The sequence below is a fragment of the Mustela erminea genome, chromosome 14, assembly GCF_009829155.1.
Source record: "Mustela erminea isolate mMusErm1 chromosome 14, mMusErm1.Pri, whole genome shotgun sequence".
Classification (NCBI taxonomy): domain Eukaryota; kingdom Metazoa; phylum Chordata; class Mammalia; order Carnivora; family Mustelidae; genus Mustela; species Mustela erminea.
This window is the reverse complement of record NC_045627.1, coordinates 12,271,135-12,284,813: the sequence shown is the minus strand read 5'-3', so window position 1 is coordinate 12,284,813 and position 13,679 is coordinate 12,271,135. Positions and strand designations below refer to the sequence as shown.

The 13,679-nt window shown below is 38.4% G+C and overlaps 1 protein-coding gene across 8 annotated transcripts in view; it reads right to left on the bottom strand.

Annotated features, from left to right (window-relative positions):
* The window catches only part of ZP4 (zona pellucida glycoprotein 4), a 58,598-nt gene that overhangs the window by 31,096 nt on the left and 13,823 nt on the right, over positions 1-13,679 (bottom strand). For 5 of the 8 annotated variants that reach the window (XM_032312740.1, XM_032312739.1, XM_032312744.1 and 2 more), the window contains 2 exons: positions 5,443-5,522; positions 3,776-3,842 (listed from right to left, as the gene is read on the bottom strand). The exons of 1 other annotated variant lie outside the window; for it this stretch is intronic. In XM_032312740.1, the coding sequence (XP_032168631.1) occupies positions 3,776-3,778 (3 nt within the window). In that variant the 5' untranslated portion in view covers positions 3,779-3,842; positions 5,443-5,522. The remainder of the gene's footprint in view (positions 1-3,775; positions 3,843-5,442; positions 5,523-13,679) is intronic. 2 more of the 8 variants (XM_032312743.1, XM_032312742.1) reach the window with 1 other exon arrangement.

Genomic DNA, 13,679 nt, shown 5'->3' with positions numbered 1-13,679 from the left:
AGAAGCAAATCTATAATGTTCTTACCAGCGTGTTCTGAAATTACGTGGTGCATATAGTAGTGGGACAGTGATATTCATTTTTTTTTTAAAGATTCGTTTATTTATTTTAAAGAGAGAGAGAGCACAAGTGGGAGGGGCAGAGGGAGAGAATCTTCTGAAGCAGACTCCATGCTGAATGTGGGACTTGATCTCATGACCCTGAGATCACAACCTGAGCCAGAACCAAGAATCAGATGCTTAACTGAGGGAGACTCCCAGGTGCCGCAGAACAATAGGCTATTAATGCAGGTTTGATGAAAGTGTTGAAGGGATGAGCAGATTGAGTGTAATGAAAGAGCTGTGTCCCTGTCTTGTATAGGCTATGATGGAAGTCTTTGGCACAGTGATATTTTATCAAAGTAAAGAAGGAATCAGAACCCAGGAGTCCTTCAAGAGTCACACATGTAGAAGCCGTAGAGAGGAATCCAAAATACTTGTGCTATTTGTCCTACTCTGCAGCTTAATTCTGTACAGAGAAGCCAGAAGAGATTTCTGGTACACATGTTGAATGCCACATGAAACAGCAGTTATGGGCATAACTGACTGGGTTGAGGGTAAGTTCTGGACCCAAAGGAAGTCAGTACTTTACAGACTGGGCTTCAGGAAGACCAGCAGCCTGTGAGAACTCCTACCTACTATGAGTGTCGTGTCTGTCAGAGATAGCTTCTATGTGGAGTGACAGCCCCTCACATCTCCTCTTACTCAGAATCTGAGTGTAAACACTTCAGAGAGAGACACTCAGACAGACAAGGGAGAATGCAAACATCCACTAGGAGTCAGGGGAGCCCATGTTGAAGCAGAATCCATGAGCTAGAAGGAGGAGGAAACAGAAATACCATGGGCAGGCAGAGCCGTGGTGGAGGGAGGTGAAGCCCACACAGGCTGAAACCATGGATCAGATCACTCCAGGGATAGTTTCAGAAAAAAATTTGTTTTGTGGATCTCTGTCTGACATTGCAGGCCTTCCAGAGGCCTGACTGAACTTGGAGTTGGATTTCTGTGGCTCATTAATTTATTGAGTATCGGTACTGCCAGTCTTTCCACCCGGGGTGACAGACCTTGATCTTGAGTCTGTGCGTTGTGATCTGTGGTTCCTAACACCCAGATGGGCTCCTTCTAAACAAAAGGACTGTTGCAATTTCCATGTGGTCCCCCCACCCCCTTTCTGGGACTATGCTTAAAAGTATGTTATTGCAATGACTTCTGGGACCAATAAGCCAGAGATAGGCCAAACATCACAAGTGAAGGTCACAGTCAGTCCTTGCTTCAGACACCAGCCACAAGCTCAGGGGTCCCCAGGACTCCTGTACTTCTAACCAACTGGCTACAAGTTCAGGAGTTCCCACTACCTTCTCAGATTCCATAATTCACTAGAATGACTTCTAGAACTCAGGAAAAAGCTATGTTTAATGACTACAGTTTTATTATGGAAGAAAGGATACAAATCAACACCAGCCAGGATGAGGTCTGAGGGGATCCCAAATGTGGAACTTCTGTGTCCTTTTTTTGTGAAGTCAGGATGTATCACCTTCCCGGCACATTGTTAGGTAAGAATATGCACAGAGTATCATTAACCAGGGAAGCTCACTGGAGCTTAGCTTGCGGAACTGTTACTCCAGTTTCATCATTGAAGCCTGATGGATTGAATCAGTGACAATGTAATAGAACACAGTCTCCAGCCTCCCTCCCCTCTGGATATCCGGCTGATATCACATGGCTCAGAACCCTCACTGCCCTAACATGGTGGGTCTTTCTCCTGGGGCCACCCCCCTTCTGACTCTTACATTAACACGAACTATCCAGCCCACCACCAGCCTCCATGATAGTGTGAGTTATCGGGGCATACCCTAAAAACAAAGACATCCCCTTCACTGGGTTTCTTCTAAAGATTCAGAGACTTCCTCCCAGGATCTGGGGGACAAACAGCAGCCAAATTCTTTATAACAGTTCTCTCATGCTCCTTTTCTATATTTTTTAAATCCCTCTTTCATATTTTTATCTTCAGTCTCTCTGAGCTTCAATTTTTAAATAATTATTTCCCATGTCTTCCCACTAATTCCCAATTTTTTCCTTGACTGTGGCATAATGTACTTTTTAATTCCTCCACCTGTGATTTAATTTCAAAAAATATATTTTGCTTCTAATAGTTATATTTAGTTCTTTTTTTATATCTGCCTATTCATTTTTTTATAGCTTCGTCATTCTCGGTCTTTCCTCCACTTTTTATTTTATTTTAATTATTTTATTATTTAATGTTTCATATATGGTCACTCTCTGTCCTCTATTTAATAATTTTGTTGACTATGGGTTCTAGGGGGGCTCTAAATGTATTATCAGTTGTTTGTCACCATCAGATCTGTTTCTGTGAAGATTTGGGGCTCTTTGGTTACAAGTTTTTGTTTCATTAACCCTTATCTGTGGGGATCATGAGGGCTTAAGTTGAGAGCCCACCAGACCTTTGCTCCTTGCCCTACCATTTGCACCCCTGGTTGGGAGAGAGTATAAGTAACAGCTTTATTTTCTATACTGCTCTTCCTACTATGACATTAAAGAATAATATGAATTAAACACAGAAGTTTACAATATTTTAAAACCTTAAGAATCCATCTCAAGAAATTCAATGAAAAACAGAGTAAGGGATGTGATGAATTTCAATTAAAGATCAGAGAAATTGGGGGCGCCTGGGTGGCTCAGTGGGTTAAGCCGCTGCCTTCGGCTCAGGTCATGATCTCAGGGTCCTGGGATCGAGTCCCGCATCGGGCTCTCTGCTCAGCGGGGAGTCTGCTTCCTCTTCTCTCTCTCTCTGCCTGCCTCTCTGCCTACTTGTGATCTCTCTCTGTCAATTAAATAAATAAAATCTTTAAAAAAAAATCAGAGAAATTGTTCTTCCTTCTGAGCTGGGCCTTTGTAAGGTGTGTGAATGTGGTGTAGGGGAGGGGAGGCTGAGGAGGAGGGGATGCCTCTATCCCAGATCAGGGGAGCAGACCTGTTCATGAGCTGGCTGTACTCCGCTGTTCAGACCATGATAGTTATGGGCAGTGTCTATAGCATAGGCCACCAGAGATACAGTGAGAGCACTGAGTACATAGGGTAGCCTCGCTTGTTGGAGGTGGAAAGGGAACTGCTCTGAGTTGATGTACCTGTCTTGCGCCTTAATAGCCAATACATTTTTCCCATGACCATGAGAAAGCCATTGCCTGTCCCCCAAGAAATCCTCAGTATCCTCCTCCCTTAAAAAGATAATGCAACCACTGCCATTATTATTTGCTTTTCAGTACCTCACAGGGTTTTTTCATTCTGCAAAAGCAAATGTGATGGCAGGTAAAGATGGCTCTGAAAAAATAGAATTCTTATTAATTCATTGGGGAAAATTCCATCTTTGACATCACATGATTGATTCCTTTGGGTTTAAGGGTTAAAGGTTAACTTCCAGATGTTGATGTCAATGTCAACTTGTTAAAGCCTCAGCCCAAATACCTTTGCTCAGTTAGCCTCTACAGGGTTCTATCAGTTGGCATAAGGCCCAGTGGGCACTCATTCAGGCAGGCATGCAGGAAAGTTGTCCTGGACCTTGAAGGTAGGAAGACGGGGGTGTAAAGACCTGGCTGTGGACATTAAGAGAGGTGGGCCCAAGCACCTGCTTCACCACCTCGCCTTTGCTTAGCCCTTGATGCCAACATCCCTTACCCAAATCTACAGTTCAAAAATAAATGGAGTAACAACTCTTTCTGCTTACCATGCTTCTGTCTCATTCCTTACTTGTCTGCTTATTTAGTTTCATTGGCTTTTAGTCAGAAACGCGTCTGTAAAATATTTGGAAGAGAAAATGAAGTAGAGCACTGAGAGTTCAAAGGGACAGAATATAAATAATGAATATGATTTCTGTGGTCAGTTATTTCTTGTTGCTTTGTTTCTTTATCAAAGGCATATTTTCAGAGGCCTGAGAGAGCCCTCCTTGTGGTCCTTAGGAGCTTTGTTACCAGGGAAATGAAAACTAGGCCAAATATATAAATGATACCCATTTGCAGAATCCTAATGGAAACAGAAACGGGCAACAATGAACATGCCACTCTCGTGGGCTCATTTTTCCCTGATAAACAGGCTTTAATTTAAGACTCATCCTTATTATAATATTAATTGCTCAAGTAAGATTTGCAAATTTACATAAACATTAGTTAAAATTGATTAGACAAGCCTTTAGAATGGGCAGATTTCCCCCCCATTTAATTAAGCAGCAAAAATGTCAAACTAATTATTAAACAACCTAATGGAAGGGTCAAAGGATTTATGTCACAAATTTAATACTTTCAGATATCTCCCCTCTAAGAACTCATTCTTGGGATTATTTTGTACAAACATCCATAAGATGTTTTTCTTTGCAAAAGGGCTTTCTGTTTGTATCAGTGGAATCTGTTCTTTCAAAGTCTGAGGGAAGGCTCCAGAAAGCAAGAGTTACAGAGAGACTTCTTATTTTTCCAGGTTTTTGGGGAACATTGCAACTGATACTGTTAACATAGGATGAGTCCATGCCATTCTGACTATGCCAACAAGGAAGAAAATTGGGATTAAAACAATAAAGAAAAAAAAAAGAAATGAAGCACTTCATATGCCCGGAAGTGACACTAAGGGATTGTGTTTTCTCTGACATAAGCACCTTGCAGCACTCTGTTGTTGGAAAGGGAATTTCCAATGATTACTTTGAAATGACCCAGAAGATGTTTTTCACCACCATTAAATCTATTTTTACTGTGGCAGTAACACAAGATAAGCTGAGACAAGACAACGTAGCACGGCACTACACAATGAACTACTACTTCGGTTGTAGAGTGCATATTTTAGCCTAAAATGCAGACTGCTGGAATCCCATTAGCTTATGTGAGAAGAGCAGAAAGACTGTATTCTGGGTTAGGACACCCAAAAAAAAAGGATTGTAAGTTGGTTCTTCAAAATGGAATTATCCTGCTAGCAGTTTCGTGGGGATGTCGAGGCTAGCAACAGAAAAGGAAGAGAGAAACCACTAAGGAAACAAAATATTAGCTCGTGTTTACAAATACATGATGGTTGTTTGTATAAAATGGTGTTGCCTGGGGCTGAAGAATGTTGTGGGACTTTTCAGACCCAGAGGACATTTTGGGGAGCAGAGGAGACATTGGTTCAGAGCCACTCACTCTCTGGCCCGATGCATGCACCAAACCCTGTTCCAGTGCCCGATGGTAGCGGGGAGGGTGTTCATGTGTCTGTGTTCTGCAGAGAGACAACTGGCACTGATCATCTGGGACCTCTGACAGGTTATTTAACCTGAGTCTCAGTTTTCTTATCTTTCAAATTGAGATAATAGTACATACTTTATAGGTTTGTTGTATATATGAAATGATGCATGTATAAAACACTTAGAATACAGACCTGTATAATGATGATGATTCTAGTTATTGTAATCATCATCTCTCTTCATCTTGGACAGAGTTATTGCTTCTTTCTGAGTACTAAGGAACAAGAGTGGGTGGTATTGATAAGGCAGATGATTCTAGGTAATAAGGAGTGGGTGAATAACGCATCATTGAAATCCGGTCTTTTTGCCACAAGGCATTTCTGGACAAATATTATGAAGCATTATCTTGAGTTGATTGTAATTTCCCAGGGGAGCACTATTATAATTTAATTCTATAAATGTGAATTGAGCACCATTATGTCCCAGGCATTGTGCATGGCTTGGCACGGTAGAAGTAGAAATAAGAGGATGGTTTCTACCCCTGTTCCCACCCCTCATCCCCAGATTCACAGTCGAATGAGAACAGGCCATCCAGAAACTAGTAACCTGAATACAGGTAAGATTCTGGCCAGTGGGATCAACAGCCTGGGGCTAGTTTGAGTCAGTCTCCCTCGGTTTGAATCCCAGCTCTACCTCTTATGACCAGGTATCTTCCTAAAATTTCCACACCTGTTTTTTTCACTTGTAAAATTGGGATTAATAAAACCATCATTATGTGGGATATTGGTAAGAGTAAATGAGGTGATCTCTGTGTTGGTTTGTGGCCCTCTCTGGAACTGCCAGAGTGAAATCTGAATCTACCGTCTATACAAGAAGGGCAGGCAGAGACCAAAGAAAGAGGCAGGTGGTCCAGGTGGCAGTTTTAATAAGCAAGTGAACTTACATATAAGGCTTGTCTTGGATGGCAGCAAGACAAATGGATTCCTATACCCATCTGCCAAATCTTAAAAGTTTGTAAAGAGGCCTTGACTAGGTTTAGTCATGAATAACGTGTCGGTTTTATCAACACCACATCACTTTCTCAAGGCTGTGTCCTTGGATCAACCTCTGTGAGTGGGAAAGGCAGGAGATACCCACATTTCAAGGACAGGGGAGGAGAAGAGGCATCTCTGAGTGCCTGGGTCCACTTCATGGGTCATTAGACATGTGACTTTCCCCAATGCTCTGTCGTGTTTAGCATCAGAGCCTGCCACATGGTAAATCCTCAGTATGTTAGATTTACCATTTTTACGCATTTTATGCAATTGGAACACAGAGAAAATACCCATACATTACGATGGAGGGAATGAAGAAAGTTCTGTTAGTGGTGTTGCTGTTGTTTTTTAAGTTAGCTATAGTAGGACTTTGATTAGTGGAGGAAGATGGAACAAAAGACAGGGAGGAAAGGAGGGAGAAAGAAAAAGAGAGGGAGAGGGAATGAGACAGAAAGACAAAGAAAGAGAAAAAAAGGGAATGAGAAGGAATAACAGGCAGAGGAACTTTCCAGAATGGAGAGTGCCCTGACTATCCAGGGAACAGCAAGTATGTTAGAAGCTGGACTGGAAGGGCTGAGCCGCTCTGTAGTTTAGGTCAGAATACAAAGACCTCCCTCAAACAAACAAACAAACAAAAAACCCGCAAAGACCTCCCTCAGTGTCTACACTAAAATTGTTTTCCTGTCCAGGGACTCAATTTCAATAAAGGAGAGCTTTGTGCTGGGCAAGAGAAAGATAGCACAACTAAAAACCCATGATTGTTTAAAATGACAAAATGCAAGTCCAAGTCTTATAACATGGGTCAGAATAGACATTGATTATATAAGAGGACATCAAATATTTGGATGAACTGAAGAGGCAAATGAACACCAGCAACAACTAGAACTAACACTAGTGCTGATATTGATAAAGCTTCATGAGAGTTTGGTCTGTGTATTTACAAGGACTTTGTTGAGTATGATTTGCGCATGTGTAAAAAGTGACCTTTGACATTTTAATGTCAGAATTCATAACATTCCTTTGATTTGAGGTCTGTCCTCAAAGATGAGATCTCCAATCACTTGCTTAAAAGTAGCCACTACAGACTGGAATCGATGGATCATATGAAAATTCCATTTTGAGTAAGCGACTCATTACTTCCTAAGGTGGCCATCCCATTTTTCACCCCCAGCAGCAATGCATGATGGTTCCAATATCTTCACATCTCACCAGCATTGGTAATTGTCTATTTTTTTTTTTTTATTATATCCATCCTCGTGGGTATGCAGGGGTATCTCATTATGGTGCTGATTTACATTTCCCTTATGGCTAAAGATGTTGAATGTCTTTTCATGGACTTATTGATCATTTCCATGTCTTGGAGAAATGTCTGTACAAGCCTTTTGCCCATTTTAAAATTGTGTCATTTGTCTTTTTATGGTGAGGTAGTAAGATATTTTTAAAATGTATTGTGGATATAAGTCTCTGAAGTGACATGTGATTTGAAAATGTTTTGTCCCACTTCGTGAGTTCTTTTCAGTTTTGTTGGTGCTGTCATTTGAAGCAAAACAGGTTTTCAGTATTGATGATGTCAGATTTATCTTTTTTTCTTTCCCTTCCCTTCCCCCTCCCTTCCCTCTCCCCCGCCTTCCTTCTGGCCTTCCTTCCTCCCTCTTTTCCTCCTTCCTTGTCCCCTTTCCTCTCTCTCTCCCTCATGCCTCCTTCCCTTATCCTCTCTCTCTCTTTCTTTCTTTTGTCACTTGTGCTTTTGATGTCCTATCTAGAAAATCATTGCCTAATCCACAGTCACAGAGTTATGCCTCTGTTTTTTTCTAAGTAGTTTATAGTTCTAGCTCTTATATTTAGGTCTACATAACGTTGAGTTAATTTTTGTATATAATGAGGTAGGAGTCCAACTTCATTCTTTTGTATGTGAATATCCAGTTGTCCCAGTACCTTTTGTTGAAAAGAATTATCTTGGTACTTTTGTCAAAAGTTAGTTGATCATATGTGAACTTTTATTTTGGTCTCTCTATTCTTTTCCATAGATCTATATCTCTACCCTATGCCAGTACCATATGGTCTTGATTATGATCTTTGTAGTACGGTTTCAGACTAATAAATGTGAGTTCTCATACTTGGTTCTTTTTCAAGTTTGTTTTGGCTACTTGAGTCCCTTGCATTTCTGCATGAATTTTAGGACTAGCTTGTCAATTTATGTGAAAAAACAAGCTGAAACTTTGACAGAGATTGTATTGAATCTATAGATCAATTTGGAGAATACTACTATCTTTACAATGTTGAATCTCCCAAACCATGAAATTTATTCTTAAATATTATATTCTTTTGAATATTTTTGTAAATGGAATTATTTTTCTTGATTTAGTATTTTGGATCTTTCAATGCTATTCTATATAAATTCAACTTATTTTTGTAAATTGATCTTATAGTCTATAATCTTGTTGAACTTGCTTATTTTCTCTGGTAGTTTTCAAAACACATTTCTTAGAATTATCAATATTTAAGATTATGCCATCTGTAAATATAGTTTTGCTTCTTCCTTTCCAATTTGGATGCCTTTTATTTCCTTTTCCTTATCCAATTGCCCTGGCAAAAATCAATTAGGTGTAGTTTTGACAAGATCCATCTTTATATCTGCTAACATCTATTTACTTTCATCTTCAGTATTTCATTTTTCTAGCCTTTTTTTTTTTAGCTGATGTCCTTCAGATTACATGAATATATGTTAGTCAAGCTGCGGAAAGGTAACCCTGCCAGAGATTTCCATGCATCTGGGACAAATGGAATGCCAATTTGTTTCCTTTTCCCTTTCCCTTTCTATTTTGAAGATTAGATAGAAAAGCAAGTCAAGAACAGCTAGTATGTACTACGTGCAAGGCACTAAACAGAGATATAGATTGATGATCTTATTTCAGTGTCAATAAGTCAATGAAGATGTTATAACTATCTCCATTTAATAAGGAAAACTAAGTTTAGAATTGTCAATTAGTTTGTTTCAAAGATGTAGCTTGGAAATTGTGGCTGCGTAAGTGGAAAATTGATGGACGAGGCTGTTCTCTAGGGAAAACAATGATATCACCTAAGAGGAATCTTCTATTTGAAATCTGTAGCTATCGATGTACATACATCTATTTTTAAAAATACATGCATCATGTCATTATTGTGGGATAGTGTTGTCCTTAAAAACAGGGATTTCTGCATGAATTGAGTACTAAAAAGTGGATTGTGAGGAAAATAAAAAGTGTGACATTGCCTATAAGTTCAATAAAGCTCTTCAAATGTCTTGAAGAACTTTATTGTCTCTACCCTATTTGAGTTATCTGATCTTCATATATATCTTGTGCCTATTTTGCTAGATTTATGCTTAAAATATTTCAATTTTGGTGCTAATATAAATAGCATATTTATTTTTAATTTCAAATTCCAATTGTTCATTGCTGGTATACAAAAAGTGATTGACTTTTTGTATATTAGTGTTGTATCCTGCCACCTTGATATGATCACTTACTCCAATTCTTTGTTTTGTTGTTGATTCTTTGGGATCTTCTATGTAGACAATCATATCATCTGAGAACAGAGATAGTTCTATTTCTTCCTTCCCAATCTGTATACCTTTTATTTCTACTCTTACTACATTAACTAAGACTTGTGGTGCAATGTTGAATACAAGGGATGAGAAGGGAAATCATTGCCTTTTTCCTGATCTTAGTGGAAAAACAAAACAGTTTCTCTCTATTAAATATGATATTAGCTATAAGTTTTTCTGTAGATATGCTTTATCAAGTTGAGGAAGTTCACCTCTATTCCAAGTTTTCTGTGAGAGTTTTTTTTTTCCTATCATATATTGGTGTTAGATTTTGTCAAATGCTTTTCCTGCTTCTATTAATATGATAATGTAAATTTTCTTCTTTAGCTTGTTGATGTGATAGATTAATTGTTACCATTTGATCATAGTATATAATTCTCTGTATACATTGTTGGATTTGATTTGCTAGTATTTTGTTGAGGAGTTTTGGATCTATGTTCAGAAGACATATTGGTCTGTCATTTTCCTTTCTTGTAATGTCTTTATCTACTTTTAGTATTAGATAATGTTGGCCTCATAGAATGAATAAAATATTCATTCTGCTTTTATTTTCTGGAAGAGATTGTAGAGAATTGTTATTGTTTCTTCCTAAAATATTTGGTAGAATTCACCAAGGAAACCGTCTGGCCCTGATCCTTTCTATTTTAGAAGATGATTAATTAGTGTTCCAATTTCTTTAATAGATATAGGTCAATTTCACATTACCTCTTTATTCTTGTATGAGTTTTGACAGATTGAATCTTTCAAGGAATTGATCCATTTCATCCAAGTTATCAAACTTGGGGGGCAGAGGTTATTTGTAATATTCCCCTATTATCCTTTTAATGTTCATGGGATCAATAGTGAGAGCCCCTCTTACATTTTATAATAGAAGGAAAGACATTTTAGAATATGAAAATCATGAACTTTATAGTAGGATATTCCATTTTAAATAATAATGAAGTATCAATTCTCTAATCAACAAATATTTACTGAGCTCTTATAATATTACCAGAAATGGCTTTAACATTGCACTGAATGAATTGTTGTTCCTGTATTCACTGTGGCCACCTTCTTTCCATTGGGAAAGAGGGACAGTAAGGGATACCTTTATATTGAATTTTTTAAAAGTCCATCAAAATTGAGATCTTGACCATGTATCACTCACTATGCTAAACCCCGCTGCACATTTTATTTCAAACTTGGGATAACCTTGTGAAATATGTAGCACTTCTGACAAAAATTAAACATAGATGAAGTAAGTAATGCCGTAGGTCTCAGTCACAGATTGAAAAAGTCAGAATTTTAACCAAATCTGATTTCAGAGGTCTGACCTGACCCTGAAAGTTCTGAAGTTCATATCAGTTATTCAGATGTTAACATTAGATATTTTAAGTAACAAAATTATGGTTTTTTTCTGAGAAAGACCTCTTCAGCTTTTCCTTATAAATGAAATTCTAAGATTTTTCAAGTAGAAAATACTTAGAACTTTTCAAGAAGCTTTAATTTTGTGTAATAATTGATTAGATCTATTATTTAGAATGATTGGAGCTGTGGGAGCACTCTGCAAATCCTTTGAAATTGATTAAAAAAATGTGCTGTTATCTGATAGCAGTCATCAGTTTGCTACATCATTTCAAAGTTCCCTGTTATTTTCTGTGACATTTCTCAGATTACCTAGAGAATGCAAGCTGTTATAACAGCTTCTTTTATCAGCCATCTCCAGTGGCTCAACCAACTGAGACTTGTATAATGTTTTTGGAATCCATGTGGACCTTACCAAAGATGGACTGTTTGGAAGATAATAGTGTTGACGTCTAGTCTCTTGTTAAGATCAACACTTACTGGGTGATATTTTTATATTAATAAAAGAAGCTAGCTTAATGCTAAATCTTTGTTCTTTGAAAGAGTAAAGAGGGTTTTCTTACAACTAGAGTAACCACAGGTAGGGAGTTATCAACTGGTATTCTTTAATATGAAAATTCAATGATAAACCCACTTGAAAAATTAAGTTTATTTGGGGCACTTGGGTGGCTCAGTCAGTTAAGTGTCTGCATTGGCTCCAGTCAGGATCTGGAGTCCTAGATTCAAGCCCCAAATAAGGCTCCCTTCTCGATGAGCAGCCCACTTCTTCTCCCTCCGCCCCTCCCCCTGCTTGTGCTCTCTAACTCTCCTCTCTCTCTCAAATAAATAAAATCTTTAAAAAATTATATTTATTCTTTGTATCCTATTATCCAAATTTGTACCTTCTCATTATATATTTATAATTCTATGTGATTTCACATTGACTTAAGTATCTTTACAAGCATTCAATAGTTTTAAAAAATATTATGGGTTTTATTTTAAAATTTTGTGTTGGCTTGCAATGAAATAATATTGCTCAGAAGACCGCTGTTTTTTTTTGTTTTTTTTTTTTTTTTTCCCTTGGTCTCTTTTTTTTTTTTTTATTTCCAGCATAACAGTATTCATTATTTTTGCACCACACCCCGTGCTCCATGCAATCCGTGCCCTCTATAATACCCACCACCTGGTACCCCAACCTCCCACCCCCCGTCCCTTCAAAACCCTCAGATTGTTTTTCAGAGTCCATAGTCTCTCATGGTTCACCTCCCCTTCCAATTTCCCCCAACTCCCTTCTCCACTCTAAGTCCCCATGTCCTCCATGCTATTTGTTATGCTCCACAAATAAGTGGACCGCTGTTTTTTTTAAGGTTTTATTTATTTATTTGACAGGGAGAGAGCACAAGGAGAGGGAGTGGCAGGCAGAGGGAGAGGGAGAAGCAGGCTCTCTGCAAAGCAGGGAGCCACATGTGGGCCTTGATCCCAGGAATCTGGGATCATGACCTGGGCTGAAGGTAATATGCTTAACCGTCTGAGCCACCCAGACACCCTAGAATACCACCACATTATGACATCTATTTTCATGACATCTATTTTGTACACTAAATACAGGAATAAGAGTGTTTTTTTTTTTAATTGGCAAGTCATCAGCATTGTTAAGGAATATAAGTAAAACATAGGTGACAACTTTCTGAAAATCCTCAGAATCCCACCAAATAGACTGCAGCCTGATTAACTTATATGTATGTTGATACAAGTTTCTAGACCTACTGTTACACTGGTGGGACCAGAAGTATTGGTTTCTAGGGATTTCCAATTTATAAAGTGTTCTGTAATAAACCCATTACACTGTTGGCATGTGTTTGTGAAAGCTGGAAAAGTATTATTACTGATCTTCAAATGCCTACTGCATTTTCCCTACACTTTTTCTTTCTTTTATCTTCCTGTAGGTGAAACAGGATGAGTATCTTAAGTTGTACCTGATCTCTGATGGTGAACTATGTTTTTTGTTGACATCTGGAGAATCACTTTCTTAACTCATTATAGAAGAGCAGCATGATGAGGATCACAAAGTCTGAGGCCAGGTAGCCACACACAATCCCAGCTGTACCACCTACTACTTACATAATTGCAAGCAAATCACTTAACCCTGTGTTCCTTGGTTTCTTCACCCAGAATGGGGATGACAGTATTATCCACATCAGACCTCTACAAAATAGTTGATAGATACTAGAATTTATCACAAACATTAGTATTTATTCTCAACACATCATTAGAATTTAGTCCATGTCCCTGCTTCAGCTGACAGAAAATTCTGTTTCTCTGGGATCACAGAGTAGGGTGGGATTATAATTGTGCCTTATTCTATTGAGATTTTTAAAGCCAGTTCACTAAAATGCTTCAGCATTTACTTTAAAGATTTTTATTTATTTATTTGATAGACAGAGAGAGATCACAAGTAGGCAGAAGGCAGGCAGAGAGAGAGGGGGAA